At 39.3% G+C, this 27,019-nt stretch overlaps 1 protein-coding gene across 2 annotated transcripts in view; it reads left to right on the top strand.

The window, feature by feature from the left end:
* The window catches only part of abca12 (ATP-binding cassette, sub-family A (ABC1), member 12), a 60,047-nt gene that overhangs the window by 6,253 nt on the left and 26,775 nt on the right, over positions 1-27,019 (top strand). For both annotated transcript variants that reach the window (XM_017039964.2, XM_025063658.1), the window contains 38 exons: positions 936-1,066; positions 1,344-1,408; positions 2,393-2,563; positions 2,901-3,094; positions 3,658-3,776; positions 3,893-3,993; positions 4,375-4,518; positions 5,191-5,354; positions 5,602-5,735; positions 6,529-6,659; positions 6,799-6,963; positions 7,500-7,708; positions 7,857-7,990; positions 8,137-8,242; positions 8,393-10,993; positions 11,424-11,536; positions 11,733-11,797; positions 12,108-12,250; positions 12,344-12,474; positions 13,040-13,182; positions 13,839-14,000; positions 14,218-14,435; positions 15,667-16,608; positions 16,811-16,917; positions 18,008-18,114; positions 18,205-18,404; positions 18,619-18,695; positions 19,570-19,700; positions 20,139-20,309; positions 20,466-20,630; positions 20,720-20,915; positions 21,383-21,522; positions 22,031-22,150; positions 22,324-22,414; positions 22,689-22,868; positions 23,884-24,217; positions 25,055-25,169; positions 25,775-26,104. In XM_017039964.2, coding sequence (XP_016895453.1) covers positions 936-1,066; positions 1,344-1,408; positions 2,393-2,563; positions 2,901-3,094; positions 3,658-3,776; positions 3,893-3,993; positions 4,375-4,518; positions 5,191-5,354; positions 5,602-5,735; positions 6,529-6,659; positions 6,799-6,963; positions 7,500-7,708; positions 7,857-7,990; positions 8,137-8,242; positions 8,393-10,993; positions 11,424-11,536; positions 11,733-11,797; positions 12,108-12,250; positions 12,344-12,474; positions 13,040-13,182; positions 13,839-14,000; positions 14,218-14,435; positions 15,667-16,608; positions 16,811-16,917; positions 18,008-18,114; positions 18,205-18,404; positions 18,619-18,695; positions 19,570-19,700; positions 20,139-20,309; positions 20,466-20,630; positions 20,720-20,915; positions 21,383-21,522; positions 22,031-22,150; positions 22,324-22,414; positions 22,689-22,868; positions 23,884-24,217; positions 25,055-25,169; positions 25,775-26,104 — 8,950 coding nt within the window. The remainder of the gene's footprint in view (positions 1-935; positions 1,067-1,343; positions 1,409-2,392; positions 2,564-2,900; positions 3,095-3,657; positions 3,777-3,892; positions 3,994-4,374; positions 4,519-5,190; positions 5,355-5,601; positions 5,736-6,528; positions 6,660-6,798; positions 6,964-7,499; positions 7,709-7,856; positions 7,991-8,136; positions 8,243-8,392; positions 10,994-11,423; positions 11,537-11,732; positions 11,798-12,107; positions 12,251-12,343; positions 12,475-13,039; positions 13,183-13,838; positions 14,001-14,217; positions 14,436-15,666; positions 16,609-16,810; positions 16,918-18,007; positions 18,115-18,204; positions 18,405-18,618; positions 18,696-19,569; positions 19,701-20,138; positions 20,310-20,465; positions 20,631-20,719; positions 20,916-21,382; positions 21,523-22,030; positions 22,151-22,323; positions 22,415-22,688; positions 22,869-23,883; positions 24,218-25,054; positions 25,170-25,774; positions 26,105-27,019) is intronic.

Below are 27,019 nucleotides of genomic sequence, written 5' to 3'. Positions count from 1 at the left end.
AGTGTCCTTCATGTCTGCCTCGCCATACGCCACAGAGAGTTTGGTACATCCGCCGTGTATTTTGATCCATTTAAAAAAATGATGTGATGGTGAGGTAAAACTAAATGCTTTTTTTTTTGTAAGTTTTGTTCTTTAAGAACATGTTCCATAACTGTAAGCCCAGATAATGGTGGATAGAAAAACCTGTTTGTCAGACCTTCCACCTGATACAGAAGGACAGTCTCTGGCCCACATACATAAAGTTAAGCTTTTGAATTTAAGACACACCTTTTGTTTGGACATACCTACCTTACGTATCTTTTGATCACAAGAAGGCTTTTGTTCCATGAGTGTTTCAATTATGAATAGACAGAATCTGATGAACAGAAGCATGAATCGCCTTGTCCTTTCACACACACACACACCAAACTGTTGTCGCATCAAAAAAACAGTTAAATGCAGCAGAGCAGAGAGACGGAGGAGACCGTCTGTGTGACATAATTTTGTTTAATATAGGGCTTTCAAAGTTAACACATTAGCCACAATGATGAAAACTGTGAAGTTAATGAGGTCAAACAATTTCAACGATTTTAACACTTGGGCTGTTTATCCAAATATTTTCGCTGTTCACTTATCCACTTGTTGCTCCATTGTTGCTCTACCACACACTACAATCTTTTTTGCACATTTCTTTTTTCTTTGGGTGAGACGTCCTGCTTGTATCATCGAGTGCAGGGCATTAAATAAGTCTACATCTGACAAGCTGACGGACACAGTTACCAAATGGATTGTGAGGGACTGTAGACTGATTATTATTGTTGAGGACAAGGAATTCAAGGGTTTGAAAGCAACTCTCGACATTTTCTATTATCTGAAATACACCCTCGTTACTGTAAGAGTAGTTTAAAGGCACCAGGGTAAGATAATATTTCCTCTTGTATGTTTCTCTATGACAGGCAACCCTCCTCTCAAGGAAGTTCTCCACTGGCGGATTTGATTCAAGGGAGATCTGCCATCCCGCTTAATTTCACTGAAGACTTAGGCTATGACCCCAAAGACCTGCTTAAGATGCTGGAAAACATCATGGGTATGTTGTGTCTGACTCTCCGAGGGAACTTGAAGCTTTTTTTTTTGCTTCTTGACATTGAAGCAGTTGAAGCAGCTTGCTTCTTGACATTGAAGCAGTTGAAGACATAAGCAGAAAAAATATGTCCAAAGAAGGCTTTATTCTTCATTTTTTTATGACATCAATCAGACATGATGTGGAACATATTCGAAGCCCTTTCATTTTATGTCCTTACTTATTTATTTTTTATTATTTTTAATTTTTTATTATTTTTTTATTTTTTATTCCTCTTTTTAAGGTTCATCTGATGGCGGGATACTCTACAATGTCTCTATGATAAACACCACCTATCTGGGAGATCAGGTGAGTGGATAGGGTAAAACCGCACAACAACCCTCACTGTTTCAAAATGCAACTTTTATGATTAAGTCTCCGTGGCTTAACTTAAATTTCCTTGACCTGTTCAGTGTAATTCAGTTGTTAAAATAATGAAAGATATCAAATATAACTTGGAAGAAAAAAAATGTTTAGGAAACATTTGTGTGATGTTTAGAAAAGAATACAGTATAATATTATTTATTGTCAGTGAGCCTTCACCAAACCATTCACATCAGAACGAAAGTCAACAACATTAAATTAGTAACAATAAATGTCAGGGATTATTAAATAGTAACAGTTGTAATTACGCAATGACACTATTGACAGCAGAGGGCAGAGAAATGTGAGCAGGTGACTTAAGGGTGTGGAACACAGGAAACAGGTGAACAAAAGGTGATCAAAAAAGGCCAACAGTGCGCCAAAGGAGAAGCAACTCCTCAGATGAAAAGGAAAAATAAAAACCTGGTATGAAATACATTCAAAAGTGTTTGAATGTGCTTGTACTTCAGAGAGAAAGAGAACTCTAACTGAAGGTGCTGAGCTGTTTACACAAACATGCCCACATACACATGACCACGTAGTTGTGTTTGTTGCCAAAACTTTAATGGCTCAAAGAGATTGACTGCATTCAACACATAGCTTCCTCAACCGCACAAAAAGGAACAAAAAGTGCATTCAACACATAGCTTCCTCAACCGTACAAAAAGGAACTGCTATACTGTATGAATATTACTCACCAGGTCAAGTTTGTGTAATTTAGCAACTAGTTGAATTCAAGTTTGTGTAATTTAGCAACTAGTTCCCGTTAGGTGTGAAGGTCGTAATTCCGTGGCCTAACTGGGCTCTGTGTCTTGAAAAAAAAAAAGGAATTTAGTGCTTTACAAATCAGTCATTATAACAAAGGTGGTTGTTGTTTATTGGATTATTGACTGTGGGATTCTGACTACATGTTATTCATATTGTTCACAGGGAAACCTGAGCAGCCTGCTGACATCAGTGACTTTCCTGAAAAAGGCTGTCTGCACAACACTGCTGTCATTTATGAACCTAACCTCCCCTAATCCCGTCAGTCATTCTTTGGTCATGTTCTGCCAGTCCAACAGCACTGCGTTAGAGGTCACTCTTAACGTACTTAACCAGGTACGTGTGTATATGTGTCCCAAAAAGAGTAAGTCAAAAATTTCAAGACAAATTAAAAACAAAAGAATTCTGCAATATGTGACCATGTCATAACCTCTTCCTTTCAACAGTTCTTTCAGTCTAACAGTTTAACAGACAAAATTATTCATATTGTTCAAATTATATATTCAAATTATACCAAATTGTTCAGACACATGTTCACAGTATAACATCTACAGCTTTTTGACTTACACCTGACATACTGTATGTGTAAATTTGCTGCCAACTGTCAAAAACCTGTCCAATTTCCCGTGGTGTTGCGGTGCAGTTTGACCCTAGTGTGTTCTGTGGTTGTCAGGTTCTGTCAAGCCTGATGATGACCAATCCAGATGAAATGGTGACAGCAGCGGGGGCAACGTTGATGCTGATTGAACACCTGCAGAACGAGACGACCCTGTGGGAAACTCTTCTCACGGTGCCCCAGCTCTTTTACAATGGTTCTGTGGACCAGGCCCTGCTCAACACCGAGGTTCTGCTCAGCAACATACAAGGGTGAAGCATTGTCCTTAAAGATGCCTTGCAAAGAAGATTAGTTTAGCTTAGCTTAGTATAGCTCAGTAGATTGTGATTTAACAGTAGATCGCAAAGGGAGCACTGGTAAATAATAAGCAAGAAAAACATGTACTATAAATATAATTTGTACATATAATTGTGCGTAATTGTGACCATGTACTGTAAGAATTAAATAGTTTTGTGACATACATTTTATCAGTACCATTACATATAATTCATATATAAAGTATATTCAGTTTGTAGCTATAAACATATATTTAACGTTGTACGTGTAGTACGTGGGTAGGTCCTTTTAGCCTGGACATTTGAATAGTAGCTCTGAAGCCAAAAAAAGTGTGGACACCACCGGCTTAATTTGTTATGTATCTTACATTAACTGAGCATAGATCTGATTAGTGTAAGTTTAGTGTATCTAGGGCCCAGGCACCTAATAGAATAAATAGTACATTTCTTGTGTTAAAAATAATTTCAAAAGTTATATATTGTTACTTTTTTTAAATTTTGTTTTTGTATTTCATGCTTGTTTTTTATTTGCTCTTCAGTGCTGTACATTTCTTCCAAACAAACTTCCCTGAAACTGGTCAGAACCTGTCCAGTGTGAATCCACTTCTTGCTGGTGGCATCAACGTGGTCCGTTATTTTCTCCACTGGCCTGGCAAAAGTAATGATCTAATGTTTTGATTATATATAACAAAAATCAGAGGAAAATGTTAGCTATGTCATTCTTTGCTCAAATTTTTTTGTTTAATGGTTAACGTGTGTTTTGATTCTATTTAGATGAGACCGTTTCCCTCCAGGACATCATCACTGTTGAGAACAGCTCAATAGCTCAAATGTTCTTCTCTGTTTTGCCAGATGTCCAAATACCACTGCACAAGGTACGCTGTCTTTTTGGCACTGCTTTCACCTGCTCTGATTTTAGCTTCAGCATCACTAACCCTAAGTCTTTTTAATCAAGATTGGGAAAATATTGCCTGAAAATATATAATTGGCAAACCATTGGTCGTTCTCTAAAATAAATTTTAAGATCACACAAGGTTAAGGTGTGGCCTTTCCGATAAGAGTGATACTCACCAGTTTACTGGAAAAATAAGCAGTTAATGAAATGTGCCTCAACCAGTTGAGGTGGAAAGAAGATGAAAGGTGTTACCATTTAGTTTAAGAATTCAAATTATGAGACATTGTGCTTGAATGTTTCATCAAGTATTAAAATCACCACTACTTTGTTGTTTGTCATTGCTGTGTCTTCTCTGTTAAAGGCAATGGGGCTGATGCTGGACAGACACATTGTGCGCTCGCACTTGTGTAGAAACAGCAGTGATATGTTGGTGTCAGCGGCATGTAGCAGCGGCACTCTGGACACGCTGCTCAGTTGGATCAGCCCTGACAAACTGGCAAAGCAGGTACACTTAACTCATGTGTTAACTAAAAGGAAACCTGATAGATACTGGGAATCCAATGTCATCTTCCTCTTTCTCTGTTTCTCTGAAGCAGACTCTTTGCACATCACTGCCGTGCAGTTTGCTTATTCTCTTCTGCCTGACCTCCACTGTAATTTGCATTCCCATGTGGCGTGCAGTTAGATTTGAGCTGTGCTTGGTAGAGAACTGTTGGCTGTGGCAACCGGCAACTGCAGTACCCAGGCCATACACTGGGGAACAGAAACCTCAAGCATAACCAATTAGCGAGGCCACTGTGGTAGAAGTGCTCTAATGGGATTATTCCTCATCACATGCTGTTAGTTCACACCATCATTACTCAGAGTACTAACCTAAAATGGCAGCTGGACATAAATTAGCAAGGTGATGCTTGCAATGATGTGCACATGTCATATTACAAATGGTGCAGAGATAATTTTATTTCACTCTGTGCCACCGATTAACAAGATCAGTCTTATCACGGCCTGCACTCCCACACTTGCTGATTCTTCTATTTCTATAATAAAGTTATGAATATGTCTTAAAATTATCTTTACAATTGGAAAATTGATCACTGTTTTTTTGTTGCGTTTCACACGTTATAATCACGTTATATCCTTTTATTTGTCTTTCTGGCGGTATCCCTGCCGTTCCCAGGTTCTTCTGGTGTGGAGTAAACGCGTTGCATCCCATGATGTGGCCTTCTTCAAAGGACTTGTGCACAGTCTCATTGGAAGTTTTTCTGGAGATTATGGAGAATCCAACTTGAGCAGGAAACGTAGAGCCGCAGATGTAGAGCCACAAAATATAGAGGAGGATCTGTAAGTGCAATGTTGTCTAATCTTTATGCAGTGCAAAAGAAAATAAAGAAAAATATTGTGATAAAAGAAAATTAGTTTTTCTTTCACAGAAAAAATAGGCATTTGAGTGTGAATGTTTGTTTGGTTTATTTGATGCCCTGTCACTACTACTGATGTGACATTTTCTTATAAAAATGTTTTTTGGCTTAAAATATGTTTTACTGATGTCTGATAATTATTGATTATTTTTTCTTCTTACTTTACTCAGGTTTTTATCAGTTGGCCATGTGGTGATGGAGCTTGTCAAACTTGTGCCTGAGGTGGACTCAGTTTTTCAGAACATCCTCAAAACCGCCTTCTTTTCCATGGCAACAGGAACTCAGGCCATTGAAAATGTGACAGGTGATTTTCTTTAAACCTTGTGTTCGGCTATTATTTCACACACATTTTAAATAATAAAAATAACAATAGTAAAAATTAATTTTAATTTATTTATTATCTAAATAATCGCTTGCCTTTCATTTGTAACCAGTCCAATACTAACAGTTTATCTACAGTTTCTAAGACGTACACCAGTTAATGTATTCTCCTTCTATTCCCTTCATATTCCTATATATTCATATTAATCACCCTTGCACGAAAGGAGTGTTACAAATTATGATTGTCTTTTCCCTTTCGACAATAAATAACATTTTGTCTAATTAAATAAAAATTTTAAATACTTTTTTTTTAAATAAAATGTTTTAACATAAACTAAGCAAATAATAATGTAATGAAAAATCTAAAATCACAGAGAGGAAATCTGAACACTACCACACTCCCGGAAAAAAAACAAGACAGAACAAATGTTAATGATATGAATGACTTTCTTTTTGTTTGTGTTGCCACATTCAGTACACCTTACATTCCCCTGTGTAACCTAGTGCTATTAAAACTAGAACACACCCTTTCCCAGCCGTGTGGATAACAGTAAGACTAAGCTAAATCATCCAGGAATCGGATACATTCACTCACACACACACACACACATTTCTTTTTTTACCTCATTCAAAAGTGAATTTTAGTGTGTATTTCTTCTCTTGATTTCTTTGTACTGGTCAAAACTTTCAACCGCCCATTTTCAGTTCATCTATTTCACTACATTTGTGAAACATTACTGTATAAAACAACAAATAATAAATAACCTACTTTACAGAAATAATGGACAATGCCCTCAAAGACGCCATCAACTTAAAATGGACGTTTCTGACACTGATGACAAACCAGTCGGCAACCAGCATGAATGCCGGCCGCCTCGTTGACAGTGTGGTGGAAGCCATTGAGGAGGTGTTTTTTCACATTTCACAATGTTTTATTTTACATTTCTGTGTTTTTGCTTTTTATTAGGCCAATGCTATACCATGTGAAACATTTCTAAAGTGCGTAAACAAATGGCTGGTGCTTTCTTCTCCGTTTAAATTATTAGGTTTCTAACTCTGGGTACTCGTCATGTGAAGATGTCCTGCGTCCCTTCGAGTGGATTTTTGCAACAGAGAGCATAAATATCGACATGTGGAGAAACCTTTTCTGCCAGTATAGCTATGCTTCAGAACAGGCGATTATGAACCAATGGTTGCCGTTGATTGTGAAGGTAAAAGTTTAATCTTTTTGAAATTATACAGAGCACCTGTGTCAAACTCAAGGCCGGTGGTCTAAAGTCCATGCTGCTGAGCTTGTATTGATTATAAATTACATCAACGTATTTCATGATTTTGTTTAATGGCACAGAGAAATGTACAATATTTGTACTCTATAATAAATTGCAGAGACATTAATTAATACATTATGTAGTAGTTACATCTACACAGTCATCTAATCACAACTGGCTCCTAGAGGGCAACCGTATTGTTGATATGGCCCAGTCATCTAATCACAACTGGCTCCTAGTTTTAAAGTTTTGGCTCCTGGTGAAAACGAGTTTGACAGCCTTGCTCTAGAATATTCTTTGGTCTATCTTAATGTGGTGTTATGTTAAATATTTTGAATTTATGATTTTATGTTCCATCCAACGTGTCAAACAAATGTTCTGTGAACCTTTTTGGCCTAGTATGAAATATTGGGAAGTGACAAATGTAAGTCAGTTTTAGGTTTCCCTCTTAAAATGTAATTCTTATGATCTTTCCACAGGGACAAGGCTTGGTTGAAGCATTCAAAGGTCAAGCAGAGTTGAATGTAACGCTTCCCATGATTCTCTCAGAGTGGCACAAGTTGTGCAACAGCAGCATGCAGTTTGGAGTGTTTATCGAGACACTTGCTGGCTTTCTGGGTGGAGCATACTGGATGGACTGGATGCCAGTCAACAACACACATCACCTTTCTGGGACTGCTCTACAAAGGTCTTTCAAAAAAGTGCCTTGCTTTTTGGCCTCCTGACCTGCACTGTATCATATACTTTGACCAATACATTATTTTAGCTTTTCATACAGACCAAAACTGGGATTTTTGAAATGTCAAAAATTGTATACTTTTTTTATCTGCTCATAGTGTCTTCATGCTTATGAAGGGGACTGCAGAAGTAATAGAGAGAAGTTCCTTCTGGCCCAGTGCAAAACCCTACTTCCATGCTCTATACTGGATTTTAAACTACAGGCCATCTGGCATGTACACTACTGCAAACTGTAAGTCCTGACTGTACTGTAAATAGAAAATAGATAAATAGAAGTTAAAAAAAAGTTTTTTAATGATACATATTTAGATTAGACATTAAAAATAATAAAATGTTAACCTGTATGTTTGAAATAAAACTGTATAATTAACCTCTTAGGTTCGGCTGATTACCATACCTTTGAGCTGCGTTGCGAAACTGGTTTGAATTGGGATACAATGTTTGAAATCATATTTCAGACTCCAACTCAAGGTTCTGTGGTCAAGTAAGTGATCATGTTTCAAAAATAATAATTTTTTGGGCTAATTTGGGCTTATTGACATACTATACGAAAGGACATTTTATTTTATATACGCACATCATACAGGCAATTTATAAGGTAACATGCTTTTTTTGCTTCTGTTTTTTCTCACAGTGTTCTCAAAGGAACTTTGCTTTTCTTGCGAAATGCATATGGTGACATCTATAATAACGGGGCCATAACGTTTCTTAACAAAGTCAACATTGGTGGCGCAGCAGTATCTGGATATATGGCGTCTTTGATGCGTCATCTGGAGTTGTTTGTAACTGTAATCGCCATGCAGCCTGACAGCACCATCTCTGACCCAGACTTCTTGGCTCTACACATTGGTGGATTATTTAGTTCGGCAGGCCTGGGACCAATAGGAGCACTGATCTTTAGTGAAACCCCTGTCAATTTCTCCACGGTGCTTGATACTGCCACCAAACTAGGAAGGCAAAGGCAGCACTTGATAAACTTCAATGAGACAGACCCAACATTGCCTGAGCTTGAGCGCTTGATAATGCGCTTTCTCTCTATGGAGGGAAACCTCAGTTTAGCCATACCACATATCATGGGGTACAGTCTGCTCACCTATTCAAACTACTTCGATCCAGAGAGCGTGGCCAATTTTAGTTCACTAATCCGGCCTTTTACGAACAAAACTTCAAATGGTGTCATCGAGGCCATACTCAGTGCAATGGAGCTCCTGAAAAATGTCATTGATTCCCCCAATGGTGACCCGACTGAAATTATTAAATCATATGTAACCCAGCTTCAAGAACTGATCATGTCAATGTACAGACTACGACAAATCAATCAAGTTTCGTTACCAAGTGGGCAGCTGAGTGCAGAACAAGTCACTGACTTACACCTTCTTTCCAAGCAGTTTTTCAGCCTCCTCACGCCAGAGTTCCTTCAAAACCTGACTCAGGCTGGGCCAGAAAAAGCTCAAAATGTCACCATCCAGAAATTTATAGCATTGCTTCCATCTGAGGTCCAGGAAGATGCTGCTCGCTTTTTCCAGTACTTTAGAGCTCTGCAGAGGGAAATGGCCCAAATTCCTGCGGGATTCGACATTTCTGCCAAATTCTCCGAAATCTTCACCTTCATTGATCAAATTATGGAAATGATGTTGTCAGCCAATGGCACAGTCATCATGACGGTGGCCACACCCAATTCTCTTGTCCAAGCACAGGAATACGAAGAACTTTCAACAACCGTCTTCTCACTCCTCTTGGCACGAAAAGATGCTGCTGCTGTAAAAACATCCAGACAGATTCTTCATTTGATCAGATTACTTATGAACACACAGAATATTTCTGTATCTGATGTGGAGAACGCTCTGAGACAGTCAAACCTAACTCTGGAGGAGCTAAATGACTTTGCTGCCCTTGCTGGGGTTGCTAACATAGCAGAACTGCTGGCAAACACGATGTCTGTTGTCAATCTGTACCAATGTTTTGAACCACAACACAATGAAACAGTACCGGCCGAGTGTGTTAAAACATTGGTGTTTCGTCTCTACCAATTTCTGTTAGCCATCCCTGATCTCCAAGGTCAGGCGACCATATTGTCTCTCACCCAACAAATTATCAATACGACATTCACACAAGTCCTGCAGACAAACTACAGCTCTTATCCAAGCATTCAAGTCTCAGAAACCTTAAACAGCTCTTTACAGCAAATCAAGTTGGTCCTCCAGGAGAACGACCTGGACACGCCTGAGATCATGAAAGAGATCAAAGTGCTTGAGCGTGTGGTACAGCTGATGGCCAGCACAGACCCACTGATGTATTTGAACAATGTCACGATGCAGAACCCCACACAGGCCCAAATGGCTTACTTGCAAATTGTGCAATGGTACTTGAACAAGTTGGAAAACATTACCAGCAACAGCACGCTCTCTGATTTGGTCCCACAATTAATGTACATGACACAAATGCAAGTGGCACTCCAACTGTCGCAGACCAATTTCTCATTGTTTGTCCAGAACCAAATTGAGCACCTGATTCGAAGCCTCAGCTATCCAATAGAGGAAGAGGGCATCAGGAAAATTGGCCAGACAGCTATTAAAATTCTCGAGAGCCTAATGGATAACATCATAATGAATATCAACACTGTAGGCTCAGAGCATATGTTGAATACCACCCATCTAAATGCTGTCGAGTCCCAAATAAGGCACTACCTTGATCTCCTACAAAACTGGATGGAACACCCCAACGTCACTTTGCTCCTTTCAAACATGCTCCAGTGGGGAAATCCCCCGTATGACGCAATATCTCCGCTGACAGACACTGAACACCTGCTGCAGACAATGAGACATTTTTTCACTGATCAGGAATTGGTCTACGTTTCTGCAATCAGCAGTATAGTCCAATCTGTGAAGAAGGCTCTTGTGGTGGTACAGGAAACAGGGCACTTCCAGAGTGACTACTTTCTGGCTAACATCATGGAGGCAATTCAAACTCTACAAACCCTGATCCCCATGCCACCTCCTGTGCTCCAAAACATCATGGAAATTGTGCACGGTTCGCTGCGGTTTATTTTCCAGCGTAACATGACCTTCTCCTCATCACTAAACACCACCCTCCTCATCCTCAGTAGAACTGAGAGTCTCATCTACCAGACCATTCCACAAGAGGTTGCCCCATACCTGATTTCTGTAGTCAGACTGGTAGCTACGTACTTTGAGACCATCGCTGTGAGCGGTGGACCAGAGACCCTGAATCAATTGTAAGTTGCCTGTTTTTTATTGAGAAAAAAATTGTATCAGTAAATGAACAGATTTCAGGCTACAAGTTTAGATAGGACTAATGTTGAGCCCTCCTAATGTTTGATTATGAGTATTGCTGTTACTCCTTATGGCAGCAATAGAAAAACAGTGACTTTATTTTCCTTGTCCTCCTATCAATATTTCTTCACACCTTTAAAGGACTGCCCCCAACTTTGTGAACCCCTGCTTCAGAGTTTTTTGTTTTTCACAAGTGGTGTTTCTCAACAGCGACCCCAATGTTAAATTAACATGCTTTTATCAACTTAAACCACAAAATGTTTTTTTGTCCAAACCATAATAAAAATATAAAAACCAACCTGTAACAGTTAAACTTGAACCAAATGTTGTTGTTTTTTTAACACGTTCATGTGGCCTTGTTTTTCTGTGAAGGATTCTAAATGAGATGAGAACCCTTCTGAGTCTCCTGCCCCAGAACTCCACTGCCCAAGCCTACATCTCTGTGGCCATCAACATCACTGAGTCCATCCTAAACTCTGGCCAAGGCAAGTCAGCTGTCAACAGGTGGAGATGGTGAATCCTGATTATTTCAGGAATGACACTGCACAGTCTGAGAGATGGATATCATACTGTGCAAACATGCAAAAAAAACCAAAAACATCATCTCTGTGTATATTTTTAGTTTGAAATTTGTGACCACTGTATGAATAATATATATATTCTTTTTCTTTCTTTTTTTAGTATATTTGAGTCCATTGAGTTTTGAGAATGCATCTCCAGAGAACGTGCCCATGATTATCGGACAGGTAAGATCTTCTGTGTTGGTTATGGTCACTTGTCAAGAAATGAACATCAACATCACGTTGATTTAAAAATTGCTGATGATCTCTGATGAGAGTGAAATATGCGGTTCACGCCCTGGTTTTGTAATGTAGTATCGTTGGAGATCGCAGACAGAGCGAAAACAAAGTGTGTGATCCTGCATTTGTCCTATCAGGTCTATGGGTACATGCTGCAAGTCCTCGCTTGACCTTTAGACTATCACTGGAATTGTTTGAAAATGTAATGTTTGGTAAACTCAACTCTTGTTAATGCCTTTTTTTCACTTGTTGTCAGATGAGCCAAGTGGTCAGCATGATAATGACGGCGTTCCCGGAGATTCCTCCCTCAGTTGTTCTGTCGCTAAAACTCATGGGTCAGCTTTCTCCATTGATAAGTCAGGTGATGAAAGGACAGGATGAACAAGACATGTGGCACAAGTAGGTTCTACCGGGTTACATGCTGTGTACTGTTTGACCAAACAGTTGTAGTGCTCAACTGCAGTTAGACAAATACCCCATATTTTATCACAGAGTGGAAGAGATGCTGGAGGCCCTGCTGTCATCCATCAACGGAACCGCGTTATTACACAACATTTCATCTGCTGTCCCGCTTTTCGAAAGAACTATTGGAAACATGGTGATTTCCATGGAAGCTGCGAAGAGTGAGTAAACTGACAAAGTGTTACAGTGTTTAAGAGCAGAACCAATACAGAATGTTTTTTTAAACATATTATAATTAAAAATAAAGTAGACAAGGCTACAGTTTAATGACTTTTGACAGTGGTGTCTCTATATGGCAAGGTCACTGGTTCAATCCCCGGTGGTAACGTTTTATGCAGTTGGCTTGTTTACCCTGTGCTTGAGTACTGGTTTTCTGAGGTACTCTTCTGAGGTACAGCTAAGGTTAATTGGACACACTACACCAGCGGTCTTAAACTCCTGGCCCTTGGGCCACTTATGGCCCACGAATCACCCATACGCGGCCCATAGCTGGTTGTCAGTAAAGTGTAATTCTCTACTTAAAAGTGTTAATGCTGTTGTATGAATACATTTAATTACGTTTTATAATAGTTTATAGTAATAGTTAATAGTGTTTTTTATAATAATATTTTTTTTTCGAGATTTTATGAGTTTTAGAATGCATATCGTTCATGTTGAATTCTATGTTGACTATATCTTCATGTCTGGTCCGCCCATCTTGATTCACTTTTGTTCTCCTCTTCTCAGTGATGACACGAGGCCTAGAATTGGCTGTGGCGTCCTTGATGAATGACGTTTTACAGGCTATGAACAACACTCACATGAACGCATCAGTGGTCATGGAAGGCATTCAGCGTTCTGTAGAACAAACAATGCAGGCAGTCCAGCAGGTTAGATTGCTGTTGTTATCTTTACAGCTGCATTTCATTTTTCTTATAGAATGTGCCATGTCACTTTCTGTTGATATTTTTTAAGCATGTAGGTGGTCAGGTAGATGTCAAATGTGGTTAAAAATAAAAAGATTTGTTGATACTACATAGTTAATACAGGGTAGTTAAACAACTTGGAAAGTTGAAGTATTCAATCTTCAGCGATATGTACTTTTCTCTACTACTATTCACTATTAAATAATTTAGTGGGTCAATGTCAGTAATGAAAAAAAATCTAAAAAATATCATGTTTTTTAAATTAACTCTTTTCATATGGATTCTTTTTATAAAGTAAAATGATGGTATTTTGAACCTGAGAAAAAAACGATGGTGTCTGTTTCATCTGGCCACAGTTTTGTTGTTGTTTTTGTGTGTGTGCGTGTGTGAGAGGTGATGATACCTGTGTGAGACGCCTACCCTTTTCTTTCCATTCTGAAACTGCCACAGTGGAGAGATTATGATATTTCCCCTGTGTTTTCTGTTGTCTTTTGTTGCCGTCTTTTGTTGCCCATGCACTTTGTTCTGTAACTAGTGCTGTGAACTGGTTTTCATTTAACAATGCCAGTGAAACACAATGATTGTTTCTTCTTGTTGTTTTTGTCTTCTCCTCATTCAAGTCTAATGGCACATTGGATTGCAGTGAAGCTCTCCAGATATGGGAACCAGTAAGGATAGCAGTCGGGCTGAGCAATGCAACCATGTCTGCGTGGTGCAACGTTGAACTGCAGCCTGTTGCAGAGAATTACGCTGCACTCCTGAGTGTTCAACTCCAGCTTCCGGTGAGTATTATGGAGAAATCGAAAAATATATATCTAATAAACAGTATCTATTAATATAATTTTCTCTGATTTAGTACACTATTTGATATAATTTTCCCCCTAAAAATGTGTTACTTAAGTGTCATAACAGTAGTATGCCACTTGGTGGCAGTGTTGGCACATAGAGAAAGCAAGCCAGCCGCTAATAGTTCAATTCTTTTTTATGTTGTTTGAACAGCACATGGGTGTGGAACCAACGACTGTGAACGCCACAGCGGCCAGAATCATGGTGGCCTTACAATCTCTGTGCCAAGCCGCTCTTAGCCAAACACAGGGAACAAAGAATCTCATCAGAACTGTGTCCGAAGGTCTCTTCTTGATGACAGGGCAGCGTGTAAGCCCTGAAGTAGAGCATCACTGGTACAAACAGCTCCAGGAGGCACAGTTACAACAAAGGTGACTGTCTATATCGCAAAATATTCACAATCTCTATAAGAATATTCTTTCAGGGAAACAGGTTGCTGTTAGGTAAGTCAGAACAGGCTGCACTGTTGCCATAGCAGGACAGAGTGATGCAGTGTACGCATATACAGTTGGAGTGCAACTGTGCACACAACAAAGTGCAGTCATTTTTTTTTTTTTTTACCAGAGCTGATTGTGGAAATGTTCTGTGCATTTCCAAGGTAATCACAGAACATGTCTATACAGCCTCTTGGACAAAGGCTCATCTCTATACGGTGCAAACTGCCCTATTTATGGCTACGTTACTCACAATCAGTCAAGTCAGTTTGATTCTCTCTCTCACTCACACACTTGCACAAGGAAGTGGACCGGCCACATTTGCAATTCAGTGTGATTAATTTAATGCGGGTCTGGCTGAAAACAGGAAAAGCTTCCACAGATAGTGGCTTAACCATGATTCAGCTAAGTGTGATATCCTTTTAAAATTGATTTCCCTTTATACGCCAGCAGCAATAATGAGCGGGGCACGGTGATAATGATCACATTCTGTGTATACAGGAAATCAATCAGGTCTGACTACACACATTATAGATCATTTCTCACGGTTGAAAGACTTCACTATACTCCGAGGACCAAATCATAAAACTTGATTGAAGAAACAGAAGAAACGTCACCCTATTGGATTTTTTATTGATGATGAGTTGCTTATCTTACAAAATGTGCAAACAACAATTCCAAAAGACAGTACACGTTTTGAAAAAAAAAAAATAGAAATGTAATTATGACCTTTGGTAATGCATGGGAACCCTGAAGGACTTGAATTTAGCATAGACCACATGTTTGATCATTTTTAAGTAATTTGAGACACGTGGACAATTATTGTCGCAATTTCCCTTTATCAAAAATCTGCTCAACAAAACTAGCTGTAATTTGACACAGGCAGAATGTTTTGATTTTCAACCAATCAGTTTATATTGTCATTGAGAAGACTTCTAACCATTTATATTGCTGTTTAACTGAATGACCAAGCAACCGCTTCAAGTTTTAATATAATTTATTAGCACAAGGAAATTACCCAATTTTGAGGTACTCAAATAAACTATGTAATACGTATTTTATTGTGAACCATAAGCTGCATGCTACAACCGTATGGTCTTCACACTTTTCATATGAATGTGTTTTAAATGCAGAATTAACCTAACCTGACACAATCTATCCTCTACAGCTTGAACTCCATCAGCATGCTCTCAGCCCAGCTTGCTAACGAGGCCCCGCTCCTCCATCCTTACATGAATGCTGTAGAGAAAGTACTGGTCCACTTGGTCAAGAACGCCCACCTCGCCAAAGGCAACAGCTCAGAGGACTTCTTCAAACAGACTGCCATGATCTTCCTCACCTCTGCCAACATGACCTCACATGACATGATGTCAATGATGTTGGGGAACTTCTCCAAACTCAACGAGAGCTCCATCACTGACATGCTGAGACAAATAGTCACAGAGTTGACTAACCAGAAGGTTTTCGGCGAAGATCCCATGGTGTACCAAGCTATGGAGGAACTTCTGATGTCAAATGAAACAACCTTGTTGATAAAGAAGGTGTTGGACTTGTCGACGTGGTTGACCTCCACCCCAGCCTCTGGAGTCGACCTGTTGATGCAGGCGCTCCCCAGGATTTATGACATCCTCCGGTGTGCCTTGTCTATCGTGAACAAGGTGAGCGCAGCGATGCCAGCTGATTCAGAGCTCTTTGAAGACCTCGCTGGAAACATCATTGAAATGCTGAGACAGCTGGTGAGTACTGGTGCCATTCTGCCACCGATGGGTCACCACTACGGGATGTATATGCCAGAAGGGGCCAGCAGTAACTACACCGTGAGGCCCAGACGTAGACGTGAGGCCCCAGTGATGCAACCCAGCAGCCCCATTGATGACTTCATAGACCTGTTCTACATTGACTACCCTGCTCTGTTCGAAGCCCTTTCTGCTCCACCCAGCACAGGAGAAGTCATGGAGACTCTCCACATGTTTTTTGCCAATCCTGATCTGAGTGTGGTGCTGAAAGGATCCAGTGCCATGCACTGGGGTTTGGACACCTCGAGAGAAGAAACAATAGATGCAGCCCTGGGGGTGTTCTCTTTTCTAACTCTGCCTGGTGCTTTAGAAATGTAGGTGTTTTTGCTTTTATAAAATATTCATTTCAAATATATGAGTAGCTGGAGTATTGTTTTTAATATAATGTAATCCTTTCCCAAAGTATCGAAAAATCAAGCCTTTTGATCTTGTTTTATATATTTAATACCCGTATAACGTGATATTAACCCATGTGGGCTCTTATTTAATTAACAGACTTAATGTAATTTCCCTCAGGTCATCAATGGATCTCCTGGTGAATGCTGTGGAAAGGATTCCGGATGACTTCCCACTCGCCTCCTTGCTCAAGAATATCACCAGGGCTCTGGCCAATGAAACTCAAGGTGACATTAGAGTCCAGATGTGTTATATGTCTGTATTATGGTAAAAAAAAACCCAGATTATTTTGTTTTTGACGACCAGTAACTGACAAAAAGGTAAGAAGTGTCCCGCCCTCTTCGGCCCTTTGTAGCGCAGAGCTCCCATTACTCAGTGTGGCTGTCCTCCTCTGACAATGTTGAAAGAAAATATAATTGTACTTCATTCATGGACCTCCCCCCCCACCCAAGGTGAAAATAATGACCCTGACATCTAAAAGAAATTCTTAAGGTTTTTGTTATAGAATAAAGGGTTTATAAAAGTTTATATTTACATTAGTGCTGTGACACCTAATGAATGTATGGTCACACAGTCACACAGCTTGAATGGCGCCCCCTGTTCCTCTGACCTTCGTGGCTACTGTGAGACCATGGGAAGTCCATTAAATGTGTTCCTGATGCCTCTGTTGTTGTTGCTGTAAACATGATTAAGGAAAGACATGGCCCACTGTGGAGATATGAGTAATAGGACTTCACACCGTCTTAGCTGGAGTTCCCAAATAGCTCAGGGCCACATGGCACTTTTCCAGTAAAAAGACACTCAGCACCTTTTTAAATCTAATTAGCAAAGTAGGATTCAATCACTTACGCTGTCTGCCTCTGCTAAACGCCTCCCCTAACGCTCCCTGAAGTGGGCAACTTTGACCTCCTTTTAATTGACGTCTGTGTTTGTGTGATAATTTTACTGCATAGAATACCTTTGTAAGCAGTATCTGCTTTATTTCTCTGCACGGTTTTCACACTCACAGATTCAACTGCATGTGTAAAACCATCCTTCCATTCAACAAATGTTCAGTTTTGTTGAATTTATTTTAATGCATCGCATTCAATTTTAGATGGGATTTATTGCATCTAGCTCACTTCGCTAGCAGATCTTGTTTTTAACAGAAACATTGTGCGGGATGCTACCTGTCAAGGCAGCCCCTTGGCAGGAGTCATAATGAAGCCCACTATCCCAGTGGTGTTTTTCTGTCACCTCACCGACCTCGTTGCCCTCCTTGCCCTTGTCCACTCCATCTTCCTGTCTTTTCCAGTAACCTCTCCCCTCCTTTCACAGAGAACCTGTTCTTTGTGGAGGACACGTTGCAAACCATCGGTGAGCTTTTCCAGATCAGTCCAACAGACCCGGAATTCAAAGAGAAACTCGAATTTCTGAGAAGACAGGTCACTACTCGCAGCCAATTTCACACCTTTATGATGGATAAAAAGGAGGACAGATGTAATGTTGGTGTTCCTGTAACTCATTTGTTGCAGATATGCACCCTGGAAACTAAAGAGCAGATGCAGCAGTTACTGCTGTTCCTTTCCATTGAGCCTGGACAACTGTGTAACACCATCCTACCCAGCCTGCAGGGGCTGCTCGACCTTCTGGTGACAAACTCGTCAACTCTGGCTGAGGCCATGTTCCAGACATTCATTGGCAATCCTAAAACCTACAGTGTCCAGGGCAACTGGTATTACAATTACTATTTACTAAATGGATTTGATTATATATATTTTTTGATGTAAACCTATTTCATTTTTTTTATTTTTCCAATACTAGTATCTAGTTTACAATTTAAGGGGAGTTAAAAAAATTTGCTTGTTTTTAACCAGTCATGGTTTTGTTGAAATTTTTTAAACATTAATATGGATTTATAGTTCCTGTCCTTTGTGTGTGATTTGTAGGAGCTCTGTGTTGACGCAGAACATGGGCTTTAACTTCAGCGGTCTACACTCTCTCAACATTAACGTCACTTCCCCAGGTGAGACGTTTGACTACAGCACAAAAAGTATTAGCAACTTAAGAATATTTTGTTCTTATTTTTTTAAATATTCATATTGTATTTTTCCAAACAGTTTTTTTTATTATTATCATTTATTATGTTTTATTTTACAAGCTTTACTACACATTTCCCACTTTCTGGCCATTTAGGTTTTTTTACTACACATTTCCCACTTTCTGGCCATTTGGGGTTTTTTTTAGTAGTAGTAAAAACAGATTATGATTATAATATTATAAAATAGTATCATATTATGAAATATTACTTAATATTACATTTTTTTATTGAAGAGCAATGTTAATGTAATACTAATGTTGTACAACTAATGTGGTTGGAATATTGTATAGAGAGGTACGAACCAACAGCCAACAAAGCAAATATCCATACTGCTTAAGCAGTCTGTTTTGAATATGTTGTCGGTGCTGATAATTTTATCCACTCGCTTGTTTATTGATTTGATGTGTTTTAAAGTTTTAGTAATTAATGTTTCTGCCACGAAATACAGACGTCTGGAAAATAAGTGGCATTTTAGTTTGTTATTCTGACAACCATTATATATAAACGGTGTCACTTTAAGGCCATGTTCACATTTGATTTGAGAATGTTAAAAAAGGGTACTTCAAAGCATATCACCCTTTTTCCATAACAACCCACTGCTCATTTCATTTAACCTGTGGATCAGATTTGTCTCCTAAAACAGTCGTTTGTTTTGTCCTTTTGTTTCTGATTCCTCTGTTTGTTTAAAAAAAAAGTCTATCTACAAACATTTCTGCAGTTAATGTGAAAAACCAAGTGCAAAAACATTTTGTTTGAAATTACGTTTAAATGAATGATTTCATCAATGTGACTTTTACAGGAGAATTGACTGTTGGCATGTTGCTGAAAAATCAAACTGCCTTCGTTATGGATGTGCAGCGACACATGAATTTTGATTTGGCTGCTCTGCACCTGCTGATGAACACAACTCTACCAAACAGAAATTTAGAGGTGAGTCCACTGCATCCTCGTCTACCCCTCATCAAACCAGAGTCCTCGTAGTATCGACAAATCATGTTCCCAGATTTACCGACCGATATACAATACAATTCCCCTTTTTCATTGGCATAGATTGCCCTTGTTATTGTCGGTTCAATTCCTGACACTGGCAGGATGGCGGTGTGTTAAGAGAGCACCAAAGAACTCTCCCGTCATGTGATGCTCTTAAGAAGTTATGTTTTTGATTGAAAGTTTTTCAGTGGGACAATAGCAGTGTTAAGTTGTAAGTAGTGCCCTCCTGTGGTCATAGAGGAGTATCAATAAGAACCAAATTTTCAGGAATATGAGTTGCAGTACCTGCATAACAACAACCAGGATAAACAGTACTGATGCACAGCAGAGTTGTATTTACAAATGCTAGCCCTTTTTACCCTAATCTTTTTTGCACAGATCCTGTCGTGGTTTGTCAGCCTGCATCAGTGCAATTCCACAGCATTCATGGACATGAAACCTACAGATGTGGTCATCTTTGAGACCTTCTGCTCTATGTGTGCACAAGATTGGTACACCTTTACAGTGCTGATGTCTCAACACGTCAACATGAAGAGAGTCATGTACAGAGTAAGTCTCTTGTTGTTAGATTTCACTTTTTTACCAGTAAATAAGTATTTATATTGTTACAAATGTCTTGCTGTTTGTAAAGCTCAGAGTGAACCAAAGAGAGAAAAAGATCATACATATAGTGTGTGTTTAAATGTTATCTTTTTTTAATTTCAGTTGGTGTTGTCTGAAGAAGTCCAGAGCCTGGTCGCAGCCATGCTTCAAATGCTCAAGATGATAACAGACATGATGAGCAAAATCATTCCTGCCATTAATCAGCTACAGACCTACCTGCTGTCTGTCGATGACCTCAACCTGGGAGCCAGCGACGAATTCAGCCTTGTACGTGCTCCTCACCACTGGGGCGGGTTCTTATCAGATTACACATTTGAAAATTAGTGAATGCTGATATGACAATGTCTTTCTACCAGATGTCCAGAGGAATGAAGTCCAGCATGTCCAGCCATGCCACCTTTGTCACTCTGTCTAGAGCGTTGTGCAGCAAAGGCATCCTGGCTCTGTTTGGAATCTCCAAACTGACCACCGCATCACACAGCGACCCCTCAGTGCACAGTAACCAAAAGAGGGAGGAGATGATTGAGAGGTTCAAGATTCCACGAAATGCCAGTATGTGAACGTTTGAATCCGCTGAATGGATGTTTTTGTCTCCTCATTTCCCAAAAACATGAAAAGAAACTGGGCAGAATGCACAAAGAGGTTGTGTATCAATCTTTAAAAAGGTTCATTTTCAGTTTGCTTGCTCAAGGATTCACAAAGTACTTAAGATGGATGACTAAGGCTGGCTTTGTTTTACCTTTCTTACCATTGGCTTATGCTGCCAAAGACCTAAACTAGCAAAAGAATTTATTCTCACATTAAGTATTGTTGAAACTGTTTAAAGATTAAACATGAGTGAGTCAGTCAGCATATAGGCTGAGGGCTGTAGACACTGTTGTCAAGTTAATGAGTGTATAACTTGTTTTGGTTTTTTTTCTTCTAGATTTTCTTTTTTATATCCAGTCACAGCATTGTTATAAATGAAAATTTTAAATTATTTTCCAACACTTTTTTCTCTCTCTTCTGTTCTTGTGCAGCACCGTTCTGTATGAACATGTATCTGGACATGGTGAACACCACAGGGGGCGCAATTGCCTGGGCCTTCCTCAAACCCATGCTAATGGGACACATCCTGTACACACCTGATACACCCCTCACCAGGGACATAATGGAGAAGGTATACACTACACCTTCTTTTCTGTTTGACACTTCTGTTGGTTTTTTACAGTTTTTTTTCTGTGCACCTTTTAGCCCACTCTTATTAAAGTCATTGTCATTTTTATAAGTATAATGTAACCAGTTCTCATGTCTGACACTGACCTTTTGTATTATTATTAGCACCACATATGCTACAGAATGTAAGCTTTGCCTCTTAACTGCCCCTGTATATAGATGTCACTGTTCCTGTTCCTGAGCTTCTCAGGTCAGGTCTCTCACTGACAACAGCTTGTCTGTTAGTAACTCCAAGACGACCATGAACTTTATGTTCCAAATCCTTCAGATCCCTGGTCTTCACACTGTTTGCTTTTCATGCTACGAGTGTGTCCGGCTTTCCCAACTGACCACTGACACATTTTCCTTCCTCGGTTGAATTTGAACCCAGTTTGACTTTATTTTTTAGTAGCACACACTATTTTACCTGAATCTTACCACATTATCTTTTCCCTTGTCTTCTCCCTTTCAAGTCAAATGCAACCCTGCACGATTTTGCAAATCTGAGGAAGAACTCCGAAGAGTGGCTCGAATCCTCCAACTACATCGTAAACTCTGCAGAAATCCTCGGCCAGACATTGCCAATGCTGCAGGTATGACAATTGTTGAGTTGTGTTCTGCATGTCTGACCACAGCAGCTGTCATCCAAAAGTCTAGTGATAAACATGCAGTGCAGCGGTCGTTCGTGTCTCAGCAACTGTGAATCTTGATGTTGTTTTTCATTTCATCCCTTCTATCTCTCTCCTGCTGTCTCTCCTCCTGTCAGAGTTCCCTCAGCAACTCCTTTGTAAAGAATTTCATCCAGATGCAGACAGACATTGATGTTGACAAAATGAAAGACACACTCAGCAACTTCTGTAAGTGGGGATCCTTTAAGTCCTCCTTTAAATTGCCACATTGTTAGAAAATTAGACTTTTTCTTCTGTTAAACTTCTGTGCTCATTTCAATATTTTTGATTGTTTCTCATTGAAGCAACACTATTTCAACATGTTTTGGCTATCGAGGCCTTGTTCATAATTACATTGCATTTTTATTAGTGCTTCATTTAAATATTTTATAAATAGAATACAATGGCACTTTTCTTTTTGTTGGCAAACAGAAAGAATAATTTCTTCTTTTTTTTTCTGAAGCTAACATGACAGGATTGCTGGAACAGAACAAGTACTTGCTGAAACAAATCACCACCTTGTCCAATCTGATGGTGGACTTGTCCTCCTGTATCAAGTTCGACCGTTACCGTGGCTACAACTCTGCAGAGGAGCTTAATGATGCAGCTCAGGATCTTGCGAAAAATCGCAGTCTGTATGCAAGTGAGTGAACATTGTGGTTTTAAGTAAGAGATGTCTAAAATGTTTATTTTTAATATGGAGCAAAGTAAAGATAACTTGAAATTTATTCTAGCAGATTACGTAATTCCTCTATTTTCCTGAATTAAATTTGAGTTTTTTATTCAGTTTGTTTTCAGTAATAAGAGCCAGAGCTCAACCAGCCCATAAAAGACACTGACAGCTTTAAAGCTCCATTTAAACATTTTAGGCACTGATTTCAGACACCTCACCATCCAAATTAATGTTTTCCTGTGATCTGGTTCTTATTTCCTTTCTACCTTTTAAATATCTTTTTTACAAGCTGCCTAGTGTCTGTGATCAGCCAGCATTAAACAAACTTTTTATGGGCAGAAAAATGTCCATCCAGACTCATCTTGTGACCCACACTCGTGGTAAACTCTCCCTGCTGCTGTATTGATTCATTCCATCGTCACAGTCTTCATTCTTAATTACTGTTTATCAGTGTAACCATCTCTTTAACTAACAAAATGTGTAAAATGTAGTGCGAATATGAAAATACAGGTGGACACAATGTCACAATTTATATTGACTACTGAATGCAGGTGTGTGTTTACACCAGGATGTCCTAAAACTTAGGAAGAATTAGCATAATAGGTCCAGCAGCATGCACAGATCATACGTAACAGAAAAAAAAACAGTATTTCTTTTTATATTTATATTATAATATAATATAATATAATATAATATAATATAATATAATGCAGACTGTATAGAGTGTTTAGACACTTTGTACATTCTGACAAAATGCATGCATCTGAATGCTGCCATCTTGTGCTAAATGCCTTGACTTTGCTTGTCACAAGCTGCGGTGTATTTCACTCTATGCCTTACCTTACCTGTCTGCGGTGCTAATAAGTGACAGTCAACAACACGAAGATCAACAGGATGTAGTTGAGATCTAGTCAGGACAGATGGTGCTTTTATCCCGTATCCCAATGTTTCAGTGTGTCTAAATGAAGTGCATTTGTTTTTAAAGGTGTCATCTTCAAGCTTCCCCAAGAAGAAGAGTCATCCAAGAACCGCCACACCAGATCATCTGCCGCCTCATCCACATCTGCCCTGCCTCCCAAAGTCAAATACACAATCCGCATGCATATGGATAACGTCATGCGCACAGACAGAGTCCGGGAGCCCTTCTTCATCAAAGACCCACACATATTTGCCGGCCTGACAATGCGCTACAACAGGGGATTCATTTACCTGCAGGAAAACATTGACAGAGCGATCATTGAAACTCACGCTGGGGAGAAAGTAACAGAGCCAGCTGTCCAGCTGCAGCCCTTCCCTTACCCATGCCATCTCCGTGACGAGTGAGTTGCCTTAACTCACTGGCTTGAATACACACACACACATACAAAACACAGATGCACAGTAAATTTGTGAATGGACACGAGCATGAAAGTGTAATAAAGTGAAAGATACACAGCATCCCTGAGCAGGAGGTGATGTGGAATAAGTGCTCTTTCATTATTTGTTTCCCACTTGTGTTCTTGTGCTCATTGGGAAACAATGAACACAAGAACATTTCACTTGATAATTGACTCTGCACTATGTGAAACACCTTGCCTTTTTCTGTACAACTATAAACGCAGACACTCTCCAGGGCCTTCGATATCCACTCGTTCATAAACAACGCAACAAGGGTTTGGAATTGACTGCAGTGACACATAATGTTGTGTACACTAAATCACGTTGGAACTTATTATGCCTTGTTTTCATGCTGGCTTTACCTCAAGACAGTGTTGATATCTCATCTGAGAAGCTGCAGTGGGCCACTGTCTACGTCTGCCCTGTGAACCACCGTTAGATATCACCACTCTCGCCTCTCTGTTTTTCAGATTTATTACTCAACTCACAATCCGATATGATAGCTGTGAAATATGGACGTGTGTTGTTAAAAATTCCGAGAATTCACATTTATCATCGGCAGAAACTAATAGAGAAGGATTTACTCTGCATAATTCCACAAGATCAGAACGTTGCTGTCATCGTCCTCTATCCTATCTCTCTGTTTTACTCCTCCACTCTGCATCTGTCTATTTACCAGACGAAGAATGATGGGGTTTTTTCGTCTTTGGTTTTTGACAGAGATTGACTGTTGCTTTTCTATGCATTTGACAAATTCTTGGCATTTCTGTATTCCCCAGATACCTGGAGGCCATCACGTTTGTCTTCCCATTCATGCTGATGTTAGCCTGGGTTCTGTTTGTGGCTGACTTTGTGAAGAAACTTGTGCATGAGAGAGAACTGAGATTACACGAGGTATGAACCCTGCTTTTCCTCTGGCCTCAGTGGATTTCCCACTGGTGTTTCCTAATATCAATTTACAAACCAAAAAGGGATACAAGTATTTATATTTGTGTACTCGGCGAGTACCATTAATGATGCATTTTCATATTAGGATTCAGTTAATATTTCAAGAAAAAATTGTTCTGTCATTACATTCGACCAGTTTTTCATCCTTGGGATTGTAAGAACCATGTGGGGCCGTCGAGAATTCAAATGGGGTCCCCTGATAAAATATTTTTTCAACTAATTAAAATTATTATTAAAAACACCACACACAATTTTAATCAACTGTATTCTTTCTTGTTCATGAATACAAATTAAGTTCAAATGAAATGCAGCATATAAAAACATCTGAGCGTGTGTTTACCCTTATGGTGCCTTTTTGTTAAATTGCTAAAATCAGAACAGATTGAATCTTACAGTAAGTCTTACTCCATTAGTTCTTATTGTCAAATGATTGTCAACTTAAACCAACTACAGTAAGACAATTAGACTTCCTATGCAGTATATGAAATAGTACAAGTATTTGGATGGAGTACTTGTGTCCACCCAACTTTGTTTCCTTTCTTGTCCCACAGTACATGAAGATGATGGGAGTCAACCCCATCAGCCACTTCTTTGCCTGGTTCATAGAGTGTGCTGCATACCTGGTGTTGACCATCATCGTCCTCACCCTGGTGATGACATACGGCAAAATCCTGCCCAACAGCGACGGCTTCCTCCTGTTCCTGTATTTCTGTGACTACGGCTTGAGCGTCATTGCCTTCAGCTACCTGGTCAGCTCCTTCTTCGACAAGACCTACATCGCCGGCTTGAGTGGCAGCCTGGTCTACATCCTCTGCTTCTTCCCTTTCATCATAGTCATGGCCCTGGAGGCAAATCTCAGCTTTTCCCTGAAGAGTTTTGTGGTGAGTAACCGTTTGACCTTCTTCATCATTCCTATTGGCCAGTGTTGCTGACAGAATCAGCACAAGTAATGCTGTTGTTGTTGTTACCACAGTTCCTTGAGGGGCAGTAATATTGTTGTTCTCTATGTTTAGTATGAGTCAAAAACCATTTAGGTTACTAAGCTCTCTTTTAATCTATTCATCCATCATATACCACATAATCCTTGCAGGATTTATCTGTTTATCTAGTAATTATTTGTTTGTTTTTATAAATTTTATTCATAAAGAAGGAAAAAAACTTTAGGACTTAGTTATTTTAAGAAATAACCTATTCTGTAATCCACTACTCTGGGAACTGTTGTATCAGATAATAAATAATACATAAACGTGTCACAAAGTCCCTTTACAATAAGGTTGGCTTGTGTTGTAATAAGTTTGTGAGCTCAGCTTCTCACATACTTCAGATTGGCAGCTTTTTTGTGGTGAACCTTTATTTGGCCTGAGTCACAGTGTTCTTTGAGTAGCTTATACTGTTGCATTTGTGCTTTAATTAATGTGTCATAACAGCGTAATGGACAGTGTAACATGCTGTGAAAGACGCTGACATCTTAAAGTGTATACAAAGAATGAATAAGAACATTTAGAAATCAAATCACATTTCTTTGTGCTTTTGCCTGTACAGTTTTTACAGTTTTCCAACATGTGTTTAATCTGCCTCAAGAAAACAATTTACCTGATTCAGTTTTACATCCACAGTCTCATAAATGTCACTTCATGTTATCAGAATGTGGATTTTAGCTTCACTTGTTTTTCTCTGTCAGGCTTGGATGTTATTTACCCTTCAGTGTAGCATCTGAGCACAGAAGTTTTCTCTTTGAACAAAATTCCTCCTAAGATGTCAAAGAAAATGCTTTTGAAATAGTCCACTTCATGGAG

Source organism: Cynoglossus semilaevis, chromosome 16 (assembly GCF_000523025.1).
Source record: "Cynoglossus semilaevis isolate Cse_v1.0 chromosome 16, Cse_v1.0, whole genome shotgun sequence".
NCBI lineage: Eukaryota > Metazoa > Chordata > Actinopteri > Pleuronectiformes > Cynoglossidae > Cynoglossus > Cynoglossus semilaevis.
This window is presented reverse-complemented; position numbering and strand designations above follow the sequence as displayed.